This window comes from Schistocerca piceifrons, chromosome 8 (genome assembly GCF_021461385.2).
Source record: "Schistocerca piceifrons isolate TAMUIC-IGC-003096 chromosome 8, iqSchPice1.1, whole genome shotgun sequence".
Lineage (NCBI taxonomy): Eukaryota > Metazoa > Arthropoda > Insecta > Orthoptera > Acrididae > Schistocerca > Schistocerca piceifrons.
Genome location: NC_060145.1, coordinates 366,240,296 through 366,264,710, shown reverse-complemented (window position 1 = coordinate 366,264,710; position 24,415 = coordinate 366,240,296). Strand labels below are relative to the sequence as shown.

General features: G+C 43.0%; 1 protein-coding gene across 1 annotated transcript in view; it reads left to right on the top strand.

Annotated features, from left to right (window-relative positions):
* LOC124711689 (protein takeout-like) overlaps window positions 1-24,415 on the top strand; it is a 61,952-nt gene that overhangs the window by 25,285 nt on the left and 12,252 nt on the right. Inside the window, exons 3-4 of the mRNA XM_047241888.1 lie at window positions 7,725-7,878; window positions 18,144-18,280. Coding sequence (XP_047097844.1) covers window positions 7,725-7,878; window positions 18,144-18,280 — 291 coding nt within the window. The remainder of the gene's footprint in view (window positions 1-7,724; window positions 7,879-18,143; window positions 18,281-24,415) is intronic.

Below are 24,415 nucleotides of genomic sequence, written 5' to 3'. Positions count from 1 at the left end.
AGTGTTGGTACAGGGTACCCTCCGCCACGCACCGTACGTTGGCTTGCGGTGTATCTATGTAGATGTATATGTAGAAGTGATTGAAAATCAGCGTGGTGTGGCTAATGAAGTGGACGCCCTAACCACACCAATTAGTACCGAAGAGTTAAGATGATCGATCCACCAACTGAAGGAACACATAGTTTCTGACGCGGATAATATCAACACAGAACAAATGAAGCGTTTAGGGACCTTAGACCTAAAATAAATTGCACCATTAATGAATTTTGTATCACTACCACACTCATTCCAAAACTCTGGAGGAAAGCCAAGGTAGAAGACCAGCTAAAACCAGTGAAAAAATCTATAGAGCCACAAAACTTCAGACTTATGCCACTTACGTCGTTTCCACAAGGAACTTGATATAATGGTTCTTGAAATAATTTTTGGCACAATGGAGTCCAAAGACATACCAGAAAAAACAGTATTTATGCTTGGTAAATAGTTTTATGGCCAAATACTCGGTGTCAGCCAACACGTAGAGGACGGTTTAGAACGGAAGCAAGTGACAGGAATCACTTTTGTAGATGTCTCCACTCCCTATGGTAATGCTGCTCGTTAAGATTTATAACATGACTTAAGACATCCGAATGACAAAATTACCGAAACGTCTCCTTGAAAATAGACGCTTTTACGTAACGCTGCTGGGGAGGAATAGCCGCTGGAGAAGGCGGTGTACTATCACCGACTGAGACGAGATAATTTATATATTTGCCGGTGGTACTGCCGTGACCACACAAGGAAAATGAGAGAAAAACTGATGCGAACTGTCTTCTACAGAGAACATTTCTTCTAGTCAAATCTCTGAAAAACTTAGATGTATGCTTTCTACCTTTAAAATAAAGCTGCACATAGGCACATCAGAGTGGTGTGGTAGGGTCAGGAGTTGAACGATGATGTCGAAGAAATATTTGGGTATCCGACAGTATAGGACTTTGAGATTTCGGAATGACTGTCAAAACGTTAGCGGAAAATATCTTTTAGAAACTCGACAGCACGAAATTGCAAGACGAACCTCAAATTCTCTGAAGTAGAGTATGTAGCATCTGTCTGGTGCATCTCTACAAGCGCAAAATATGCTGACTTGGCAGTTAATGAGACAGTGCGCTCTGGGTCTGGGTGCCTAAAACCAGCGCCAATTCAACAAATTTACCCCACTGTCGGCATAGCTCCACTCATGATCAGAAGGCAAGCTGCTGCTGAGTCTGAAATGAGGCAACAGCCTGATAATCGCCAACACCCTTCATAATGCTACCAAATACAGCACAGTTGATTGATTTAACGGCTGAGTTTTATGCAGGTGACTAACGCTTTAGATGAATCGTCTGAAATATGTCGAGAAAATTTATGGAAAACTGTAACAAAGTCTAATGAACAACTGGTTGCTGAAAATCAGGTACCGTTTCCGACATGGAAGCTGCTTAAACCCTTGAGAGCAGACGTCACACCATGAAATACCAATCTGAGAAAACGGGGATATAAAGAGAACGACTGCTGAGAGTGTGGCGCAATTCAAGATCATCAACATCAGGCCTTATCATAGAAAATGGCAAAGCAATCAATGTGGCTGATTACTGGATACATGCAGTATAGCTGGTGACACGTATGCGTAAACTAAGGCTGTAAGAGACATTCCTCGGTCATTCATTGACTACAGGTTTTCGCCACACTTCGTTTCGGAGCGCTTCGAATGCAAATAATGTTATACGTGATTAGCGGGCTATTATTTGCATTCGGAGCGCTCCGAAACAAAGTGCTAGAGGGAGCAGTTTGCACGATACTTACGACGATACTGATATCGACACTTCTTTCCTACTCGTAGAACGCAGTTGTCCGTTCATGGAGGGCCGTTATCGATGCGATAGATGGCAGCCATACGTTTCGCACACTTAATAATCCCACTTAACCTATATATTTTATCATGCGTTCATCCTACTATGCTGCTTACGCACATTTGGAAAAGTGAGTGTTCTTTAATTCCGTCTCTGCTGGCTGAGAGTGGTTGGTATCTAGGTAGGGACTTCAGAAAACAAGTTACACATGTCATCCCACACTCAAACCATCGCGCAAGGATAGCGTTTATGTTCCAAATTCCCTGCAGATATAGTTCTGCCGTGGTACGGATAACAGTTGCATCACACTGTGTGTGACATGGTGTGGCAACTAGGAACGTATTTCGGAGTTCGCAAGACGGTACCATGTTTGTGCCCAGAACGGCTAAATTTCACACAGATCGACTGTGAAATTCTAGGAGCGTACGGACGAAATCGTTTGACGCATTCAGCCGTAGTGAAATAGTGCCAATAATTTGACCATTGCCGCACACGCGTCGCTCACGCTGATCGAGAAGTCCAGAACTTACACTATTCGATTAGCGTCTTTTCCGAAAGCTTAAAGTACATAAGGTGACCGGGGGTGGTAGGAGGGGAGGGGGGCGGAGGGGGCATAAAGCTTTTTCCAACGAAGAGGATGTTCACATAGCGACTCTCCAATGGTTTCGGGACCAAGGAGTGGCTGAACGATTGTTAGTACGTTCCAACAGGGACTTGGTGACTAAATTGAAAAGCAATGTATCCTATGGGTCACCTTTAAGCGTAGTGTAGCAGTCAAAAGAACTTAATTAACCTCTCATAATAACTGGTAGCTTACATTCTTAGTCCCCAAGTAAGTCACCTGCAAGGTGTTATTGATGTCTGAAAGTCGACGATTCTCCATCTACGGGGAATCTGACCTAAATCGAAGTGCTGGTTTTCACACAGTCAATGAGGATGAGAGCGAGTAATTAAAAAAAAGTGCTTGAGAAAGGTGCTTGAGAAAGTACCATGTTGATGCAGTCCCTTGCGAAATCGTCTTTTCACTGTCGAAATTATCCTGACATGAATTTTAGTATAGTAAATAATGTATTACTTCGAAAACATTAAGACAGCATCAAATAAATACTTACATTAGACAGCCTGTATTATGGTTGTTGGTCACAAAGCGTATTCTGGAACAGCAGTACCCCTTTGACATATGATGTAATTATACTGATCGAATAACACATGTGGACCTCGTTTCTGAAGGAATAACTTGATACGGTAACCTAATAAGTGCCATGTCATTATGAACAGTGTATATCCATTTCCATCATTTAATGTATTACTTAGCGTATATACGAAACAGGTAACTGCAGGTTTAAATTCCATTCACTGACAGCCATACATGTAACCGTAAAGAGGGTGTTATGTCAGATCGCTCAGGGAGCTAAGATCTAAAATAAGATATAAACGGCGATCAAAGGCTTCCATTAAAAGGCCATACAGTCCAGAATCCGTATGCTAATCTGGCAAAATCGCTGTGAGCACTGAAGCAATCACCCAAGCAACATACCAGTCTGGAGATAGCGCTTTGAAAAAAAAAAAAAAAAAAAAGTAAAGAAAAGAAAACCACCGTGTCTTGCTGCCTCAAGTGATCCGTAAAACTGCCTGCCGAACATCCTCGTCTGACAGGAATCGTCAACCCTTCAAGGCCTTTTTTTAAGGGACCGAAAGTGTGATAATCGCATGGGGGAGAGAGAAGGAGTATAGGGCGGGTGCTTGAATGTCTCCCAGTTGAATTAGAGTAACTTGTGCGTTACGATATGTGCGATATGGGCAAGTGCGTTGTCATGAAGTAGCAGCACCCTTTATCGCACACCATTCCACTACCGTGGTTTTCGACAGATATGGTGTCTCATACACATTATTCATTCACTGCCAAGAAAAGAATAACAGCGCATTGGTTGCGTTTGGGCGTATTCGATAACAAGGTCGCGGTACTTCACGTTTCCGCATTTGCCTCGTGCACGTCATAAAGACACGAATTATACACTAATCCTTTGCGTCTACATAGGTATCCTCGAACGGAAACATTTTAAACCGCCCTTATACTATAAAAATTTTATCTAAGGAATAATCAAAATTTGGTTGAAACACTACGCAAATGTAGATTTATTGTATTATGCGGCAACCAGTCATCGAAGTGGAATATCCTGTTTGTGCACAGAGGTCGGCAGATAACTGTAACCATGTTACAGCTCACATAATATGGCGTTTTCCAGCCTGATGACTGTGAAATTAATATGTACAGTTTCCCTAGGAACTGGTACGATTCACAGTCACTGAATGGAGCAGAGATAGGTGGAAATAGTGCGGGGTATTAAAATTCAGTGAGTTATTACAGGCGAGATGTTACGTGACGGATGCCGTTTGATAAGCCCCAGAATGTACTTGTGAACTAAAGACCTTTAGTAATTTTTCTTTTTTCAAGAGCTGTTGATACTGTCACTCGTAGAACAAGTTTCCAAGTGCGAAGCGCTGTAAATACAATTTTTCAGATTAATTAAAGTAATTATAGCTGGTTGCTCTGTCGCAAGAACAATGATTTTTGCGTCAGAAAAATTGATGCAAAATTTTTCGCAAATTCCTGCAGTGACATAACACATGTCTGTTCTTACAGACATGTGTAGGATAGTAAATGTGCGTTCTCACCACTTTGTTCGGACCAGTCTGCCTTCGGTAGTAACGCGGTGAGCACGTCTTGTTCTGCCTACGAGAAAGTGTCCCTTTGTTTACTTCCGTATAGCGGTTTATCTTCATGTCTGTATTCATCGACCGTCATGGCGTTTCCCTGTCGTAAATTTTTGTTTCCAGTGAGTCATGCAAGGGCAAACACTTATGAAGTCGAACGTTTTACACAGGACGAAATATGTCTACCACCACATGATGTTCTCAGGATACCTTTCTCAATCATTAGTAGCACTGTATATACCAAAATGGCAAATGAAGAGCTGAGCATCAACGTTGTGGGGCACCAAGCTCACGCTCTCAGGTTCCAATACTGATGGCCATATAGGGACTGTCGTGGTTGATCATGATGGTTTTAGCTTCAGAAAGTTGAAGGTTTTCGAGCTCCCGTTTGAGGTACCATCGGAAGTTGTGGCAGATGTCTTTGAACTTTACGACAAGGTCGTCAAGTTGTTGAAACGTGGAAGGCTTTCAAAACCTACTGTCTCTTCAATGGTGTTTGTCAGATGAAACTTGATCTGAGGAAAGACGGATGTTCTTACTTGTTTACTACCATCTGTGGGGATGGTATTCCATAGGATGGTCAGCTGCGCACTTGTTCAGGTTGTGGCCAGGAAGGTCATCTCCTTTCAGGATGTCTCCACCGCAGACTGGATCAGATGCCAATGGGAGATGTCGCCCTCCCTATGACGCCCACTGTCTTAACCTTATCTTGTGCATGCATGGCGGGGCTGCCTGCTGCACCCACACTGAACCAGTCAACACCAGAGTCGACTGCTCTCGATGAAGCGATGGACGTTTATCCTGTCCCTGCTACACTGCTGCGACCATAGGTACCAGCAAACGGTGGCCGTTATCAATGGCAGGACATCTGTCACGACCCTATGGTTGTGGATCATGGAGCTGTACTCACCTCCAGCTTTATGATACCTGGCCGCATGTCAGACGACAGCTAACCACCATCCGACATGGAACAGCGTGTTAGGAAGCAACAGTCGCCCAGGAAACGGAAGAGAGAGCGTTGTACTCCTTCTTATGAGAGCCTCCGTCGGATTTGTGGATGATCCTCCCACTGATGATAAGCTATCCTCCGACACACTATCACTGGGCGATGCGACGTCTCTCCTTGCCAACGTTTAAACTCAGAGTCCATCTATAGACAGCAATGTTTCCCCACCTCGGACTGTTGCGTTTACCGCCCTTCTGTGTCGAACGCTACCTGTGAGGGCACCACTGAACGGCTCTGATGCGATGTCTGCCTAGGCGGATGACGTTAATGTTGAGGATGGACGTTCTGGAGTTATACAGGACGATGGAACCCCCTTGCAGGCGTCATCTCCCTCTGCATCACAGTGATGTACCCTTCCATGGGAGTCTAGCTGGGAGATCCCTGTGCTACCTCTGTGGTGATGGCAGCTTTCGAAACGTATTGCATTGTCGCGGTCATTGTCAATGCCATTCACATGCGCCATAAACCGGTGTTCCTCCATGAAATGGCACATGCTGCAGACGTTGACAGTTCCCTCTTTCAGGAGTTGCATGTTGCAGCTTTTGTGGTCGCCTAGACTTTACGGTGCATGTCTACCATGCTTTCCTACTGTTAGTAGGATAGTGATCCTCTTATGTGATTGTATCGTCTCTGATACAGTTGCCTGTCTCCCAGATGTGCAAGGTATGGCTCTCACATTTGGTAGCGTCAGGACCATCAGCACATATCAGCCATCTGGTTCAGGTCACCACCGACAATATTCCAGTTTCTTCTCTGAGGTGGTTAAGCCTCTCTTCCTGGATGGTCAGATGCTTTGTGCATGGGAGGCAACTTCGTCCTAACCAGGCGCCCAAATACCATCTGCCCCATCACTCTACATGCGTGACGCTAGCGTCAATTTTCTAGCTCTTCAACGTCGTGGACTCTCGGAAGCACGTTCACGGCTATCGTTCGGGACTTATACATTTCACTAGCCATTCCTCCAGTCACCCCTATCATATTTATATCTCCAGAATTGTAGAGGTAGTTTAAGCTCAGGTGGTGCTGTGGCGTTAATGTCCCACGAGCATCACCAACTTTTTGCTGGAGACACTTGGCCCTCGCTCTCTCTCAGTCCCTGTCCAACTCTCAGTCGTCATGCCACCCTTCTCTTACTACAACCATATCTTCCTCGAACTGAGCTATATCTATGCTGCACTCTTGCCAATGTGCTTGGTGAAACTTCCTGGCAGATTAAATTTGTGTGCCGGACCGAGACTCGAACTCGTCACCTTTGCCTTTCGCGGGCAAGTGCTTTACCATCTGAGCTACCCAAGCATTACTCCCGCCCCGTCCTCACAGCTTTATTTCTGCCAGTACCTCGTCTCCTACCTTCCAAACTTCGCAGGAGAGTTTCTGTAAAGTTAGGAAGGTAGGAGACGAGGTACTGGCCGAAGTAATGTAACTCCCACACCGATGAGTGGACTCTACGGGCATTACATGTCGATGACATTATTTTCCCAGATATCATTTCATGTTTAGACTATTTTAACCGAAAGTCGATACTCATTGCTAGTATTTTGTGTTAATTACGCAGTATACGGAAGTATAATCCACATTGAATTTAACAATGTCAATTCCTCTCTTCAAACTGAAATTTGTGGCATTGATTTTCTATTTCTCAGTGTAACTTGGCTGGATACAGACCAACTGCTTTCTCTGCATTGCGTGCAGTTGCTTTCTCCGAGCTATAATATATCTTGTGATTAGGAAGGAGAATTTTGTCCCTAAAGCTGAGATACTGGGAAAGGTTTTGATGTAACAGTAGTGATCCTGATATGATATACTGAGGAACACCTAGGAACTACTGTATTAATATATTTTAGATTTCGGAAGTGTTGCTATAAAAGTGTAGCCTTATTTGAGTTTGTGTTATCTATACGCTTTGTACCGTAACTGCTATGTATGATGAGAATGAATCATTGTTAGAATATTACTATCATTAATGTTATTAACATAGGTTTTAAAATTTTAAAATTACTGAAAGTTGGTTTAGGATCTAGTTTCTCACAATATTCCAGGAGACATGCTACGCATTATCAGTTTTTAATCGCTTGATTCGTGTAGACGCTGTGTTCTCAATTGCCATACTGTAATTATTGGGTTTTGCACAGGTATTCCCAGTCTTGGTGTGCCGTCAATAGATCCGATGCCATTCGCTAGTATCAAGATCGAGCACGAGAACAAGCAGAGACCAGTAGCGGCAGACCTCGAGTTCGACAACTTGCTCGTCTACGAGATGTCGCGCGGCTCCGTGGAATCCGTTGAGTAAGTACCTCTCTCTGACTGAAGCACTAATGTGTAAGGGATAGAGTACCTATACGTCTGGAAACGAATCATGATATTATTTTCGTTACTGAGCTTCACTAGGAAGAATTTAATTAACAGTAGTGTAGACTACATGCACTGGTAAGCCAAAAAATTTCGATCACGGCCACTAGCGAGATTAAATTTCGCATGGTACGGGTGGGGCGCTTGGCGCCGTAAGAGAAGTATATGAACTGAGCGCAGATAAATTGAAATCATTCTAAGGACGATAAAGGCCGCAAATGTGGAATTCTACTAATATAAAGGATCTTGGCGCAGAGCAGCTTGTTACGGCCCGGAGACTGGAACGAGGACCTCGGATACGGCGAAGCTGGTCGGATGTTAGCGGGCTACTTTCGAGAGCATCAGCGTAAAATGGTGAAAAGTTAGTGAAGACATCAGCAGTTGATAAAGTGTCTAACGTACACGCCTCATCACTTAGTCTAGAGGTTGTAGGCAGACAAGTTCTCTATAATGTAGAATAGGCAACGGCGTGTGGCTGATGTTGTTGTTGTTGTGGTCTTCAGTCGTGAGACTGGTTTGATGCAGCTCTCCATGCTATTCTATCCTGTGCAAGCTTCTTCATCTCCCAGTACCTACTGCAACCTACATCCTTCTGAATCTGCTTAGTGTATTCATCTCTTGGTCTCCCCCTACGATTTTTACCCTCCACGCTGCCCTCCAATACTAAATTGGTGATCCCGTGATGCCTCAGAACATGTTCTACCAACCGATCCTTTCTTCTGGTCAAGTTGTGCCACAAACTCCTCTTCTCCCCAATCCTATTCAGTACCTCCTCATTAGTTATGTGATCTACCCATCTAATCTTCAGCATTCTTCTGTAGCACCACATTTCGAAAGCTTCTATTCTCATCTTGTCCAAACTATTTATCGTCCATGTTTCACTTCCATACATGGCTACACTCCATACAAATACTTTCAGAAATGACTTCCTCACACTTAAATCTATACTCGATGTTAACAAATTTCTCTTCTTCAGAAACGCTTTCCTTGCCATTGCCAGTCTACATTTTATATCCTCTGTACTTCTACCATCATCAGTTATTTTGCTCCCCAAATAGCAAAACTCCTTTACTACTTTAAGTGTCTCATTTCCTAATCTAATACCCTCAACATCACCCGACTTAATTCGACTACATTCCATTATCCTCGTTTTTCCTTTGTTGATGTTCATCTTATATCCTCCCTTCAAGACACCATCCATTCCGTTCAACTGCTCTTCCAAGTCCTTTGCTGCCTCTGACAGAATTACAATGTCATCGGCGAACCTCAAAGTTTTTATTTCTTCTCCATGGATTTTAATACCTACTCCGAATTTTTCTTTTCTTTCCTTTACTGCTTGCTCAATATACAGATTGAATAACATCGGGGAGAGGCTACAACCCTGTCTCACTCCTTTCCCAACCACTGCTTCCCTTTCATGTCCCTCGACTCTTATAACTGCCATCTGGTTTCTGTACAAATTGTAAATAGCCTTTCGCTCCCTGTATTTTACCGCTGCCACCTTTAGAATTTGAAAGAGAGTATTTCAGTCAACATTGTCAAAAGCTTTCTCTAAGTCTACAAATGCTAGAAACGTAGGTTTGCCTTTCCTTAATCTTTCTTCTACGATAAGTCGTAAGGTCAGTATTGCCTCACGTGTTCCAGTATTTCTACGGAATCCAAACTGATCTTCCCCGAGGTCGGCTTCTATCAGTTTTTCCATTCGTCTGTAAAGAATTCGTGTTAGTATTTTGCAGCTGTGGCTTATTAAACTGATTGTTCGGTAATTCTCACATCTGTCAACACCTGCTTTCTTTGGGATTGGAATTATTATATTCTTCTTGAAGTCTGAGGGTATTTCGCCTGTTTCATACATCTTGCTCACCCGATGGTACAGTTTGGCCAGGACTGGCTCTCCCAAGGCCGTCAGTAGTTCCAATGGAATGTTGTCTACTCCGGGGGCCTTGTTTCGACTCAGGTCTTTCAGTGCTCTGTCAAACTCTTCACGCAGTATCGTATCTCCCATTTTATCTTCATCTACATCCTCTTCCATTTCCATAATATTGTCCTCAAGTACATCGCCCTTGTATAGACCCTCTATATACTCCTTCCATCTTTCTGCTTTCCCTTCTTTGCTTAAAACTGGGTTTCCATCAGAGCTCTTGATGTTCATACAAGTGGTTCTCTTATCTCCAAAGGTCTCTAATTTTCCTGTAGGCAGTGTCTATCCTACCCATAGTGAGATAAGCCTCTACATCCTTACATTTGTCCTCTGGCCATCCCTGCTTAGCCATTTTGCACTTCCTGTCGATCTCATTTTTGAGACGTTTGTATTCCTTTTTGCCTGCTTCATTTACTGCATTTTTATATTTTCTCCTTTGATCAATTAAATTCAATATTTCTTCTGTTACCCAAGGATATGTACTAGCCCTCGTCTTTTTACCTACTTGATCCTCTGCTGCCTTCACTACTTCATCCCTCAAAGCTACCCATTCTTCTTCTACTGTATTTCTTTCCCCCATTCCTGTCAATTGTTCCCTTATGCTCTCCCTGAAACTCTGTACAACCTCTGGTTCTTTCAGTTTATCCAGGTCCCATCTCCTTAAATTCCCACCTTTTTGCAGTTTCTTCAGATTTAATCTACAGGTCATAACCAATAGATTGTGGTCAGAGTCCGCATCTGCCCCTGGAAATGTCTTACAATTTAAAACCTGGTTCCTAAATCTCTGTCTTACCATTATATAATCTGATATGACTACCGATTACAATGCTATGCTCCCATATTCATCCAACGACATCGTCAGTTATTGCTGTGGTGCCAAGGGTATCATCAAGCTTATAGCGTGAGTCAGTGGAAACTTGCCACCTGGTCGGTTGAATAACGTTTCTTTCTAGTACAAGGTCGATATTTTTCTCCAGGTACGCCATTATTCAGGTGAGCGGATCCTTGAAACATGTACCGTACCGTGGATAGTGGCCCTGGGGAACATCAGTATGGGTTTACATTGGGCCTATGGTAGTAATCTAACACATCACAACACCTGTGGACTACGCGAAAATGTCTGCGGACCACGTGGATCACTTCTTCATATTGATGTCATCCCCGAGGGCGATGGCATCTCCCAGAAAGATAACTGTCCGTGGAAGAATCCCAGAATCGCACAACAGTGATTTAAGGAGCATGATAATGAACACACATTGATATCATAGCCAGGAAATAAGCCTCAGCTGAACTAGATAGAGCACATCTGAGGACTATCGGTTACCAAATTAAATCCCATGACGCACCGGCCAGCAGTTTACGGTAACTGTATGACCTGAGGGCAGACTTCTGGTGTCCCTCACTGTAGGACAAAAAGAAAAATCAAAACAGTGCACCATGAAGCAGTTATCTAAATTGGACGGAAATCGGTTGCTGTGATGTACACATACTGACAAACAAATGATTACAGTTTCACAAAAATTGGACACTTTATTGAAGAGAAAGAGCTTCACAAACTGAGCAAGACAGTAACGTTTCTGTCGAGCTGTGGATCTTATACGAGCAGTTATTCGGCTTGACATTAATTCATAGAGTCGTTGAATCTCCTCCTGGGAGATATAGTGCCAAATTATGGGCAGTTGGCAACTTAGTTCGTCAGAATCGCGATACGGCTGAGGGGCCCTTCTCTTAATGCTCCTGGACTCGCATTCGGGAGGACGACGGTTCAATCCCGTCTCCGGCCATCCTGATTTAGGTTTTCCGTGATTTCCCTAAATCGCTTCAGGCAAATGCCGGGATGATTCCTTTGAAAGGGCACGGCCGATTGCCTTCCCCATCCTTCCTTCTCCCGAGCTTGCGCTCCGTCTCTAATGACCTCGTTGTCGATGGGACGTTAAACACTAATCTCCTCCTCCTTAATGCTCCAAACCTTCTCAATTGGGGAGAGATCTGACTGCCTTGCTGCCCAAGGTAGGCTTTGGTAAGCACGACAAGAAGATAGATCTCAATCTCATACATTTGAATAGAATGGTCGTCGGTGATGCTTAGAACCGAGTCCAGATGACCAGCCCATATTTGTTCGGAAATGAATCGGAGAGCGGTGGAATACCAAACTCAATGTCGACCGTCATACGACCTGAGAACCAGGAATGATGTTCTAGTGTGCCACTTCGTTTCACTGATGAACCCCTTTGTTCGTCATCCTCAGCACACTTACAGCACAGCGGTAAATCGATGATGTTACACGCCCCCATTTTGTTGCCCTACATGACAAGCAATCCTCGTCTTATGTTTCAGCAAGGTTAAGAGCGCATTTGAGATGAGTTTCTGATCCTTGTTCTTGTGCTTGTCAAACTCTACCTTGAGCAGTATTGTGACAGAACCTCTCCCCCACAGAAAGTTTTCGGAGGATTATGGCAGAGCCCTGCAGCAAATTCGGGATATTGATGATTTAACGCCTCAGTTTCCGTAATTTGGCAAGACCTCCCTTAGGATGACATCCAACCACTCTATGAATTAATATCAAGTCGAATAACTGAAGTTAAAATTTTCTCGGTTATTAGGCCGCGACATATTTCTACTAAAATGAGCGACATTTCGACCCCTGTGCTGGTACCTACCTCAGGATCCCAGTGTTGAAGCAATGTGGACACCATAGGATCCTGAAGAAGATCCCAACAGAGGGGTCGATACGTCGATCATTTTCGTAGAAATATGACGCGGCCTAACAACCCAGTAGATTTTAACTTCAGTTAAAAGGGCCACGAAAGCCTGCAGAATTATATAAGCGGAATAACTACTTGCATAAGTGTCAGAGGTGGACCAAAGTGTTATTGACTTGCTGAGTTTCTGAAAATCATTCCCTTAAATAAATTTTTTACGAAGCTATAATCAGATGTTATTTGTATATGTTCACCGCACCTACCGATTTCCGTCCCATTCGGGTAATTCCTTCCTTTGCAGTCCGTAGTTTTTTTTTTCTTTGACTGTACACCTGGAACCCCAATCATGACTTTGCGAATGCGCGCTGCACACAATCGCGTCTCCATTGGTTTTCAGTGGTGGAACAACAACGCTGTTAGCAGGTTCTCATAATATTTTGGCTCATCAGTGTATTTTATAATGCGACCACTTAGTTAATAAAGCGTGGTACAGGCTACACTCCATGTCTTTCTGTCTGTATACAAAGCAAAAAGCTAAAGAGACCAAAGAGAAACTTGGAAAAGAAATTGAAGGAACGAAATTAAAATATTAAGATTGAAAAAGGTAGTGGTTCGACTGAGGCTGTCTTATTCGAATAAAAACAGGATCTTGCTTTGGGACCTTAGTTTGGAACGGACTCACAACATATGCAAATTCACAAGATTCAAATCACAGGCCCACCTTCATCTTAAATGTACTAGTGGTTGTTTCTTGCAGCAGCATAAAAACAAACTTGTATGCTATTGGGAAACAAAGAAATATTTTGAAGCGTACTGTATGACGCGCGCAGTAAACAGCACGCCAGGATAGCTAGGAGCCACATTCCGCTTTTAGTGAGAAGGGACAACGAGGGGTGGTGACCACTTCCTGACCGAGGGCTGGCAGAGATTTATGTGATATCCTGTTGCATCGTTATGTGAATTCCACAACTGGAAGAGTTTCCCATAGCGACCGCTTGCGAGATCATTTTACGAGATGGAGTCGGGAGCAATCCCAGCAGAATGCGCAATTAGCTGTTGAACATAGCTACGTATTTTCGTCACAGACACCGGAGATCACTACTGAGCACGCGAAATAAGGCCCCCAGTCTTTGAAAACCGAGGGATGTCACTGAATGGACCGCTCTTACAAAAAAAAAACCTGTTTAAAAACGAAAGAGACATGCACTTTCGTTCCTTTGGAACTCTTCGCAGAGCCACTGAGAGCACAGTAATGCCAAAAGGAAGTTCCTTTATCGGCTGAAGAAAGAGAGGAAGAGTGCAGAACAACTTTTTCCCGACGGAGTTGTTAGGAAGGATTTTGGCAACATAGGCAAGGGAAGAGGATCTTCGCTCTCATAGACGCATCTTTAGCGGTTGGAGCTCGCAAGAAACAGCGCCCTGCCAATTTGGTCTAATTTGTAACCAGAAACGCAGTAAAGTGAAGGTTCCTTGACAAATGCTGCCCCACAGTAAACACTCGATTCATCTCCTCTTCTCTCCTTCTGGTAGTAAGGGCGTGTGTTTTTTTTCTCCCATAGCACCAAATTACTCCTATTTGAAGCGTATCCATTGACATACAAAGCCATAAGGCAAGGTATATGGATAATTTTTCAACCACTTGGTTATCAAAAGCAGGTACAGGTAACCATTAAATTTTCATGTACATGTGTCACGTTTTTCTAGTTGTCTGGGCAGAATAAATATTTCAGCCTACTTGAAATGAATTTCAGTGTCACTGTTTCTCTGTTACCCAATCTATGTTTCATGGGATACGTCCTAATCGTTTGCGTTTGTAGAATGTGTATGGACCCATTCATTTATTTATTTTTATTAAGGGAAGAATCATTTCGTAAAGGGCTCTACCGAGGTATACATTGCATGTTTGATTAATGATAGATTCATATGTCCAAAAGTACTAGTATTTTGAACGTCCACTATCTTTTATTAATAGACGATTTTCCTCTGCTTCTTAAAGTTAAATTATCTATTGACAAACTGGGGGAACCACATGGTGCTAGATATATTTTTAATCGTGAATTTCAATCACCAATTGCACAACTGGCTCAGGTCAGTCAATTATTCAGAATTAAATCTATTGATCAGTGAATTAGTACGCAAATCAACACTATATATCAACGACTATATTTTAATGGTGATCCTGAAGTAAATCTGTAAGGGGCAACAAAAGTTTCCCTTGGAGCGCGTTGCTGAATCCTGCAGCACATCTCCGAGGATGATGTATACGCACCGACTCATAGGCAAGGGATTTGAGTGGAATTTGTGTCTTCACGACCAGCGTTCTGTAAATACGGAAATCTAAATTATGCGACGATATTACCAAACGCGTTCAAACAGGGCCAAGATGCTGTTACTATTTCCTTGACCGTGCAAGGACAAACGCCGGTAGACGGCTACCAGATGGTGAAGAATGTGTATGGGACAGCAGGTCTGTTGAAAATAACCGTTGCGGAATGTTGTGGGCCAAGGGGTGCTGCTGCTCCATGATAGCACACGTTCCCGCATCGCTAATATCGTAAAGCAGAACTTACGCCAACACAAGTGAGATACATTCTACCACACACTCTATAGACCTGAACTTTACCCACGAGGTTACCACACATTTTGTCCCTTAAAAATGCCTTGAAGTCTGCAACAGGCAGTCGTATTCTTCTTCACGCAGCAGGATGCGGTGTTTTACTAACCGGTATCTTGAGGCTGGTGAGTCGGTGAGATGATTGCCTCAATACTCACGGCTATGTTGCGTACTTGGCATAAGGATTCTGGAGGGTATGGTGTTCGGATGGAAACGATTAAGGTCTTTCCTTATATACTGAGATAGATCTTCAATGAAGAAAGTCCTATAGGTACACATATCTTTCAATATTACTCTAGTTTTGTGTGATTTTGGTCTAATAATTTGGTAATTGTTTGAAAGAAGTCAGAAAACTGAATGGTAGTAGCAAGTGTAGCCAAAGCTGTTGCTGTTGTTGTTGTGGTCTTCAGTCCTGAGACTGGTTTGATGCAGCTCTCCATGCTACTCTATCCTGTGCAAGCTGCTTCATCTCTCAGTAACTAGTGCAACCTAAACCCTTCTGAATCTGCTTAGTGTATTCATCTCTTGGTCTCCCTCTACGATTTTTACTCTCCACGCTGCCCTCCAATACTAAATTGGTGATCCCTTGATGCCTCAGAACATGTCCTACCAACCGATCCCTTCTTCTGGTCAAGTTGTGCCACAAATTTCTCTTCTCCCCAATCCCATTCAATACCTCCTCATTAGTTGTGTGATCTACCCATCTAATCTTCAGCATTCTTCCTGTAGCACCACATTTCGAAAGCTTCTATTCTCTTCTTGTCCAAACTATTTATCGTCCATGCTTCACTTCCATACATGGCTACACTCCATACAAATACTTTCAGAAACGACTTCCTGACATTTAAATCTATACTCGGTGTTAACAAATTTCTCTTCTTCAGAATCGCTTTCCTTGCCATTGCCAGTCTACATTTTATATCCTCTGTACTTCTACCATCATCAGTTATTTTGCTCCCCAAATAGCAAAACTCCTTTACTACTTTAAGTGTCTCATTTCCTAATCTAATTCCCTCAGCATCACCCGACTTAATTCGGCTACATTCCATTATCCTCGTTTTACTTTTGTTGCTGTTCATCTTATATCCTCCTTTCAAGACACTATCCATTCTGTTCAACCGCTCTTCCAAGTCCTTTGCTGTCTCTGCCAGAATTACAATGTCATCGGCAAACCTCAAAGTTTTTATTTCTTCTCCATGGGTTTTAATACCTACTCCGAATTTTTCTTTTGTTTCCTTCACTGCTTGCTCAATATACAGATTGAATAACATCGGGGAGAGGCTACAATCCTGTCTCACTCCCTTCCCAATCACTGCTTCACTTTCATTTCCCTCGACTCTTATAACTGCCATCTGGTTTCTGTACAAATTGTAAATAGCCTTTCGCTCCCTGTATTTTACCCCTGCCACCTTCAGAATTTGAAAGAGAGTATTCCAGTCAACATTGTCAAAAACTTTCTCTAAGTCTACAAATGCTAGAAACGTAGGTTTGCCTTTCCTTAATCTAGCTTCTAAGGTAAGACGTAGGGTCAATATTGCCTCACGTGTTCCTATATTTCTACGGAATCCAAACTGATCTTCCACATGGTCGGCTTCTACTAGTTTTTCCATTCGTCTGTAAAGAATTCGCATTAGTATTTTGCAGCCGTGACTTATTAAACTGATAGTTCGGTAATTTTCACATCTGGCAACACCAGCTTTCTTTGGGATTGGAATTATTATATTCTTCTTGAAGTCTGAGGGTATTTCGCCTGTCTCATACATCGTGCTCACCAGATGGTAGAGCTTTGTCATGACTGGCTCTCCCAAGGCCATCAGTAGTTCTAATGGAATGTTGTCTACTCCCGGGGCCTTGTTTCGACTCAGGTCTTTCAGTGCCCTGTCAAACTCTTCACGCAGTATCTTATCTCCCATTTCGTCTTCATCTACATCCTCTTCCATTTCCATAATATTGTCCTCAAGTACATCGCCCTTGTATAAACCCTCTATATACTCCTTCCACCTTTCTGCCTTCCCTTCTTTGCTTAGAACTGGGTTGCCATCTGAACTCTTGATATTCATACAAGTGGTTCTCTTCACTCCAAAGGTCTCTTTAATTTTCCTGTAGGCAGTATCTATCTTACCCCTAGAGAGACAAGCCTCTACATCCTTACATTTGTCCTCTAGCCATCCCTGCTTAGCCATTTTGCACTTCCTGTCGATCTCATTTTTGAGACGTTTGTATTCCTTTTTGCTGCTTCATTTACTGCATTTTTATATTTTCTCCTTTCATCAATTAAATTCAATATTTCTTCTGTTACCCAAGGATTTCTACTAGCCCTCGTCTTTTTACCTACTTGATCCTCTGATGCCTTCACTACTTCATCCCTCAAAGCTACCCATTCTGCTTCTACTGTATTTCTTTCCCCCATTCCTGTCAATTGTTCCCTTATGCTCTCCTTGAAACTCTGTGGAACCTCTGGTTTAGTCAGTTTATCCAGGTCCCATCTCCTTAAATTCCCACCTCTTTGCAGTTTCTTCAGTTTTAATCTACAGTTCATAACCAATAGATAGTGGTCAGAGTCCACATCTGCCCCTGGAAACGTCTTACAGTTTAAAACCTGGTTCTTAAATCTCTATCTTACCATTATATAATCTATCTGAAACCTGTCAGTATCTCCAGGCTTCTTCTAAGTATACAACAAAGCTATGTATCGAAAAACGAACTGCAGCCCTTGCCCCCTCCACCTTTTCACCAACCTCTCTTCAGGGCTGGGTTCGTTGTTAATGATCGCACAGAGACCCTTACTAATTTACTCACTACAACCTGTCGAGTTTGCAACGATAAGAAAATTATCTTCCGACCCCCATCCCCCCCCCTTCTCATCCTCCTGTCGTGATAACTTTGAGTGTAACTTTGAATGTGGCTTAATCATCTAGTACCCTGAGTACATTAGAGGTATTTTCCTTTTTTCCTTTTGCTGCAGAATGGTGCCTGGAAGCTTCCGCCTGAAGGCACATTTGCGCGCCGATGACCCCATCTACATGATCGGTACATACAAGGTTGATGGCAAGGTGTTGGTCCTGCCAATCAAGGGAAAGGGCGCCTGCAACATCACCACCGGTAAGTTTCAGTTTCCTCAGCTGCGCGCGCAGAATAAAGTAATTACTCTATACAGCAACAACCAACTTCATCAATTAACCGCCGCCCGGCGCCCCCCGTCGGAGGTTCAAGTCCTCCTCCCTCTGGCAGGGGTGTGTGTGTTGTCCTTAGCGTAATTTAGTTTAAGCTAAATTAAGTAATGTGTAAGTCTACGGACCGATGATTTTTGCAGTTTCGTCCCACAGGAATTCACCACCATCAATTAATCATCCATGCTGATTAATGAGGAGGCTCACTGTAGAGATACGGCCTTGTGTGTTTACATTTGGTCAATACATAATATGCGAAATGCGTCTGCCAAACACGACTTAACGTGGTAATACATAATCACGCAGCACATACTGAGCTGCAGTCACTATGACCTTGTACAACAAATTAAGTTTTACAGGAGAGAGGGACACTGTTTATCTTACAGCTGCATAAGCCTGTGAATCACATAGCGGTTCGACTGGTTGTAAATGAGTTTAACTCACTGAGCGCCAGGCCCGTAGATTCTACGGACAGCGCTCCTTCGAAAAGCGCAGAGCTCGTAGGTTCTACTTGGCAGTATATTTTGTTGAGTAAAATACTGTGCGTGATGTTTTCGAGCCTCTGACTACAGATATACGATGTCTGTACTGTTACTCATTAGTTGCACGAACAGATGGCGTGAAAGTGCTTCTCGTTTTCGCGGTATTTCCTTCGTTATAAGCAATTGCTTTCGCCTGCGCATAGAGCACATCATTTGTATTCTGTGTAAGAGGATTGGCGCGCCATGGTTTATCTGATGAAGAAATTGCCGATTTGCTGAACTTTAGAGACATTGTCAACGCTCTAGGTAACGAAGATGATTTGGACGATACAGGTGTCTTTGAAGGCAACTTGTTCAGGCACACGACTGTTAAAATGGTGGCGGAAACTGTTTTGGCACGGCTCTTACTAGGGGTATCGAAGGCATTTTGGTTACACAATGCACTTCAGACCAAGAAAAGAACAATAATTGATTTCGTTACCAGTCCTGCCAACTGCTTCAGACAACCAAAACGGACCTGTAGGGTGAGTGACACACACATTTCCTGCAACATTTACCACCCACAATCAAAGAATATGCCTCCCGTGTATATTACACGGCTTTCCTAATTTTACGAAAACAATGTCACGTATAGTAATATAATTTATTCATGTTGTACCAGACAGGATTTTATTATAGTTGCGTCTTAAATCAGACAAAATGGGTTTAAAGTACCGTTAATTTGGTATTTTTATGTCGCATATTTTCCAAGATATAAATTTTTTAACAGAGCTAGAACAACCTGGATTCTGCAGATATAGATAATTGTTGGGCCAGTAATGATAATGTTAACACATTGTACAGAGTACTGTCGTGTATGGTCACAACGAAAAATGAAAGAATTTTGGAAAAATATAAAGCAGTGATCTGTCCATTACCTTCTTTCCCTTTTCTATACTTTACAGGACACAAGTAAGGGAGCGCTTCACAACGGGGCAATGCCGTATCTGATTTTGACCAGCCAATGGTAATCTTCAGCATGTCAGTAGATCAAAAGAAGAGAAAATGAGAATCACTATAGAATCTGTAAAATCAGCCCGGTAACTGGAAGAGGGGCAATGTCACAAGCTTTAATTGCCATTTCTTCACAAAACGCGTTTTCACCGCTTTTGTATTTTCAGTACTGTGTTGCCTCTCTCTAGCCTAGTTTCCAGTACCAGACCACGGACAAACTGTTTCAAACATCCATTAACAAACGGCGCATAGCCTTAGTGCCAAGCAGTGCATGCCTTCTGGATTTCCAAGTGCCATGTATCAAGTTCTCTACTTAATTGATCCACATTTTGTGTGGTAAAGAGAGTGCGCGTAAACTTTTGTCTGTATCAGTAAAACGTCTTTGTAATGGAAGGGATAATTTGGCTTTCTACAATAGTAAACAAAGCACGAAAAAAGATATGTGAAAACAACGTGTGTAATCCAGGCCTTTTTTCCTCAAGATTTAGTCAGCTGGAGCTATCGATCCACTCAATATTATTGGACTACATACAAATAATGTCTTTGATTTTAGAAGTGTTGCTGAAACGTTGGTATCAATGCAGGAGTATAAGATCTCCAAGTGAAGTATGGTCAAAGTTTGTCATACTCATCTATCTCAAATATTAAAATATTTTACTCTGAAACAGAAGAAACAAAAATGTCAATGTACCCAAGAGAGGATAGACGATGGTTGATGTGTGGCATGCCGTGCTTCATCTGAGGGAGCACTCATGTTTATCAGTTGCTAGACAGAACAGCCCGTTGATGATGTCGCCGTGTCTATCCGTACAGTAAATTTCGTAGCATCTGATTCCAGGAATGAAATTTTGTAAGAAACAAAAGTCGATAGTAGTGATTTAATTTTATTATACCTTTAAAAAATTTAAAAGATACGATAAATGGTTTTTGTTAGCTAGCGTATTTTTATACTAGTTAAAGCTTTAATACTGTATTCTTGTACTTGTGTTATCTTAATTAAAAGGTACTGCACTTGAAAGAAAAACTTTTTATTGGCACTTGGAACCAGGTATGGCACCTAGAAGTTTCTTGATAAAGTACACTCCTGGAAATGGAAAAAAGAACACATTGACACCGGTGTGTCAGACCCACCATACTTGCTCCGGACACTGCGAGAGGGCTGTACAAGCAATGATCACGCGCACGGCACAGCGGACACACCAGGAACCGCGGTGTTGGCCGTCGAATGGCGCTAGCTGCGCAGCATTTGTGCACCGCCGCCGTCAGTGTCAGCCAGTTTGCCGTGGCGTACGGAGCTCCATCGCAGTCTTTAACACTGGTAGCATGCCGCGACAGCGTGGACGTGAACCATATGTGCAGTTGACGGACTTTGAACAAGGGCGTATAGTGGGCATGCGGGAGGCCGGGTGAACGTACCGCCGAATTGCTCAACACGTGGGGCGTGAGGTCTCCACAGTACATCGATGTTGTTGCCAGTGGTCGGCGGAAGGTGCACGTGCCCGTCGACCTGGGACCGGACCGCAGCGACGCACGGATGCACGCCAAGACCGTAGGATCCTACGCAGTGCCGTAGGGGGACCGCACCGCCACTTCCCAGCAAATTAGGGACACTGTTGCTCCTGGGGTATCGGCGAAGACCATTCGCAACCGTCTCCATGAAGCTGGGCTACGGTCCGGCACACCGTTAGGCCGTCTTCCGCTCACGCCCCATCATCGTGCAGCCCGCCTCCAGTGGTGTCGCGACAGGCGTGAATGGAGGGACGAATGGAGACGTGTCGTCTTCAGCGATGAGAGTCGCTTCTGCCTTGGTGCCAATGATGGTCGTATGCGTGTTTGGCGCCGTGCAGGTGAGCGCCACAATCAGGACTGCATACGACCGAGGCACACAGGGCCAACACCCGGCATCATGGTGTGGGGAGCGATCTCCTACACTGGCCGTACACCACTGGTGATCGTCGAGGGGACACTGAGTAGTGCACGGTACATCCAAACCGTCATCGAACCCATCGTGCTACCATTCCTAGACCGGCAAGGGAACTTGCTGTTCCAACAGGACAATGCACGTCCGCATGTATCCCGTGCCACCCAACGTGCTCTAGAAGGTGTAAGTCAACTACCCTGGCCAGCAAGATCTCTGGATCTGTCCCTCATTGAGCATGTTTGGGACTGGATGAAGCGTCGTCTCACGCGGTCTGCACGTCCAGCACGAGCGCTGGTCCAACTGAGGCGCCAGGTGGAAATGGCATGGCAAGCCGTTCCACAGGACTACATCCAGCATCTCTACGATCGTCTCCATGGGAGAATAGCAGCCTGCATTGCTGCAAAAGGTGGATATACACTGTACTAGTGCCGACATTTTGCATGCTCTTTTGCCTGTGTCTATGTGCCTGTGGTTCTGTCAGTGTGATCATGTGATGTATCTGACCCCAGGAATGTGTCAATAAAGTTTCCCCTTCCTGGGACAATGAATTCACGGTGTTCTTATTTCAATTTCCAGGAGTGTATTTATTTTCCATTTTGTCACATTATATTCTGTGGTGATGAAGTGAGTAGGATAATTGTGTGTTCTCATTTTTTCGGAACTGTTAAGTGCACAAAGAGCTACATTGTTTTTTTATTCTTTTGACAAATGGACGGTGCGGCACTTACAAAGTTTGACATTTCCACTCTTCACTTGAACATTAGCTTTACATCATTCACTGCAGACTGTATGTTTAGGTACAGTTTTATTTTATTTGAGCATTATGTAAATATCAACCTCGCATTGTAAAATGCTCATGCGATTTGTCCCGATTAGAATTTCGAAAAGTAAGGAAAATTATTCCTTCCAAATTACATATCAAATATGCTAGAAAAGTAAAAATCTTTGGCACAAAATGAAACACAATTGACACAAACACAAAACAGAAATCACTGAACACTAATACGACGCTGAATAGCATCGTAGTCAGATAACGCAACACAGTTGAATCACATCATTTATAAAGCGGCAAACGGAGGGAGAAGATACGCTTTCTTTTACAGAAGTGAGTTAGCTAGACCTACTGCATTCAGACTCACATAATATCACCGTCATAATGATCAGTGGAAATACATAAAGATGGAACAATCGAGATTGTGCTAGTGTTAATCCACAATGTCAATAAGCTGCTCAGTGCAATTCAGAGAAACAGTATTTGGACAAATAAGATAGTGTGTAACATCAGTGCTAACGAATATTTACAAATTTTCAACTTTCTTTTGTGAGTCGGTAACTACAATAGAGATTACTTAATAATCTGGCCCACGACAATTAATTTTACAAACGGAAGGAATATTAAGAAATTTTCAAATTCCTTATGTGAGTTGGTAACTGCAATAGTGATTACTTAATTATCTCGCCCACGAAAATTTGTTTTACAAACGGAAACGAAGTAACAACTTCGAACACACGGATTTTACTGAGGCTCCAGTGTATTCTCCAGAAGCATGGATACTGATTGGATGGATTAGGTCCACAGGCAATCTAGGGCCAGCCGGTGTGGCCGAGTGCTCCAGTCTGTAGCCGTGCGACCGCTACGGTCGCAGGAACGAATCCTGCCTCGAGCATGGATGTGTGTGATGTCCTTAGGTTAGTTAAGTTTAAGTAGTTCTAAGTTCCAGGGGACTGATTACCTCAGATGTTAAGTCCCACAGTGCTCAGAGCCATTTGAACCGTTTTTGACGATCTAGGCCGTATCTAAAGCTGAAGAGGGTATTGCAGATGGAATAGAGCAAATGCAGATCTCCACTTCAGTTTCAAAATTATTAGCAAGCCATTTAAACAATGCGGAATAGCTTTTATCTTCGTGGACTACTATGACAGACCGATGAGGATTTCTAGTGTGCTTGTCGCGGTGTTCGGACAGTAAAGTTACAGGCATCTGTTCTTGTTAACTGGTGAAACTAGGCTCAAGAATCAGAATACAGAGTCGACTGCAAGTTTTACCCGGCCACGTACTGGAGAAATTTACAAATATATGGTCAATGTTTCACTTCATAATTTTATGTAGACCAAATCGGACAGTCTAATTTTGTAAAATAAATAAACAGCAATATTTTAGAATGCAGCATTGTGGACTGAATCATATTGTTCGTTAACACTCACTATTATATATTCAGTTTATTGTATCTATTTTTAAACCCAATTGTCATATTCTTCAAGCAACGTCCTCAGCTAATAGCTAAGGCTAGTCATTAGCTTCGACAGTTATCATCTAGTCATCAGCGAATGGGGGAGAGTACTTTTTATCGTTACCCATTGAAATTCTCATTAGACCAGATTTACCCATCTGTATATTTAATGCTTCATCCTGATCAATTTTCAGAAACAATAGGCCCCAATGTACAATCCTTTTAACCCCTCTGTTAATTCGGAGTTCCTCTGATCACCCATGAGGCACCTCCATGGAGCTGGTAGAACCGCAGTTTATGGGTTTAATTGCATTAATGTAGGGCTTTGAGACACATTTTAAATATCTTGGTATAAGTATACCTGCGAATGGAAAATTACTTAAAGAAATACTAGAAAAGTGAAATGTGTTATTCAACAATGAAAGTAAATCCCTTGGTGA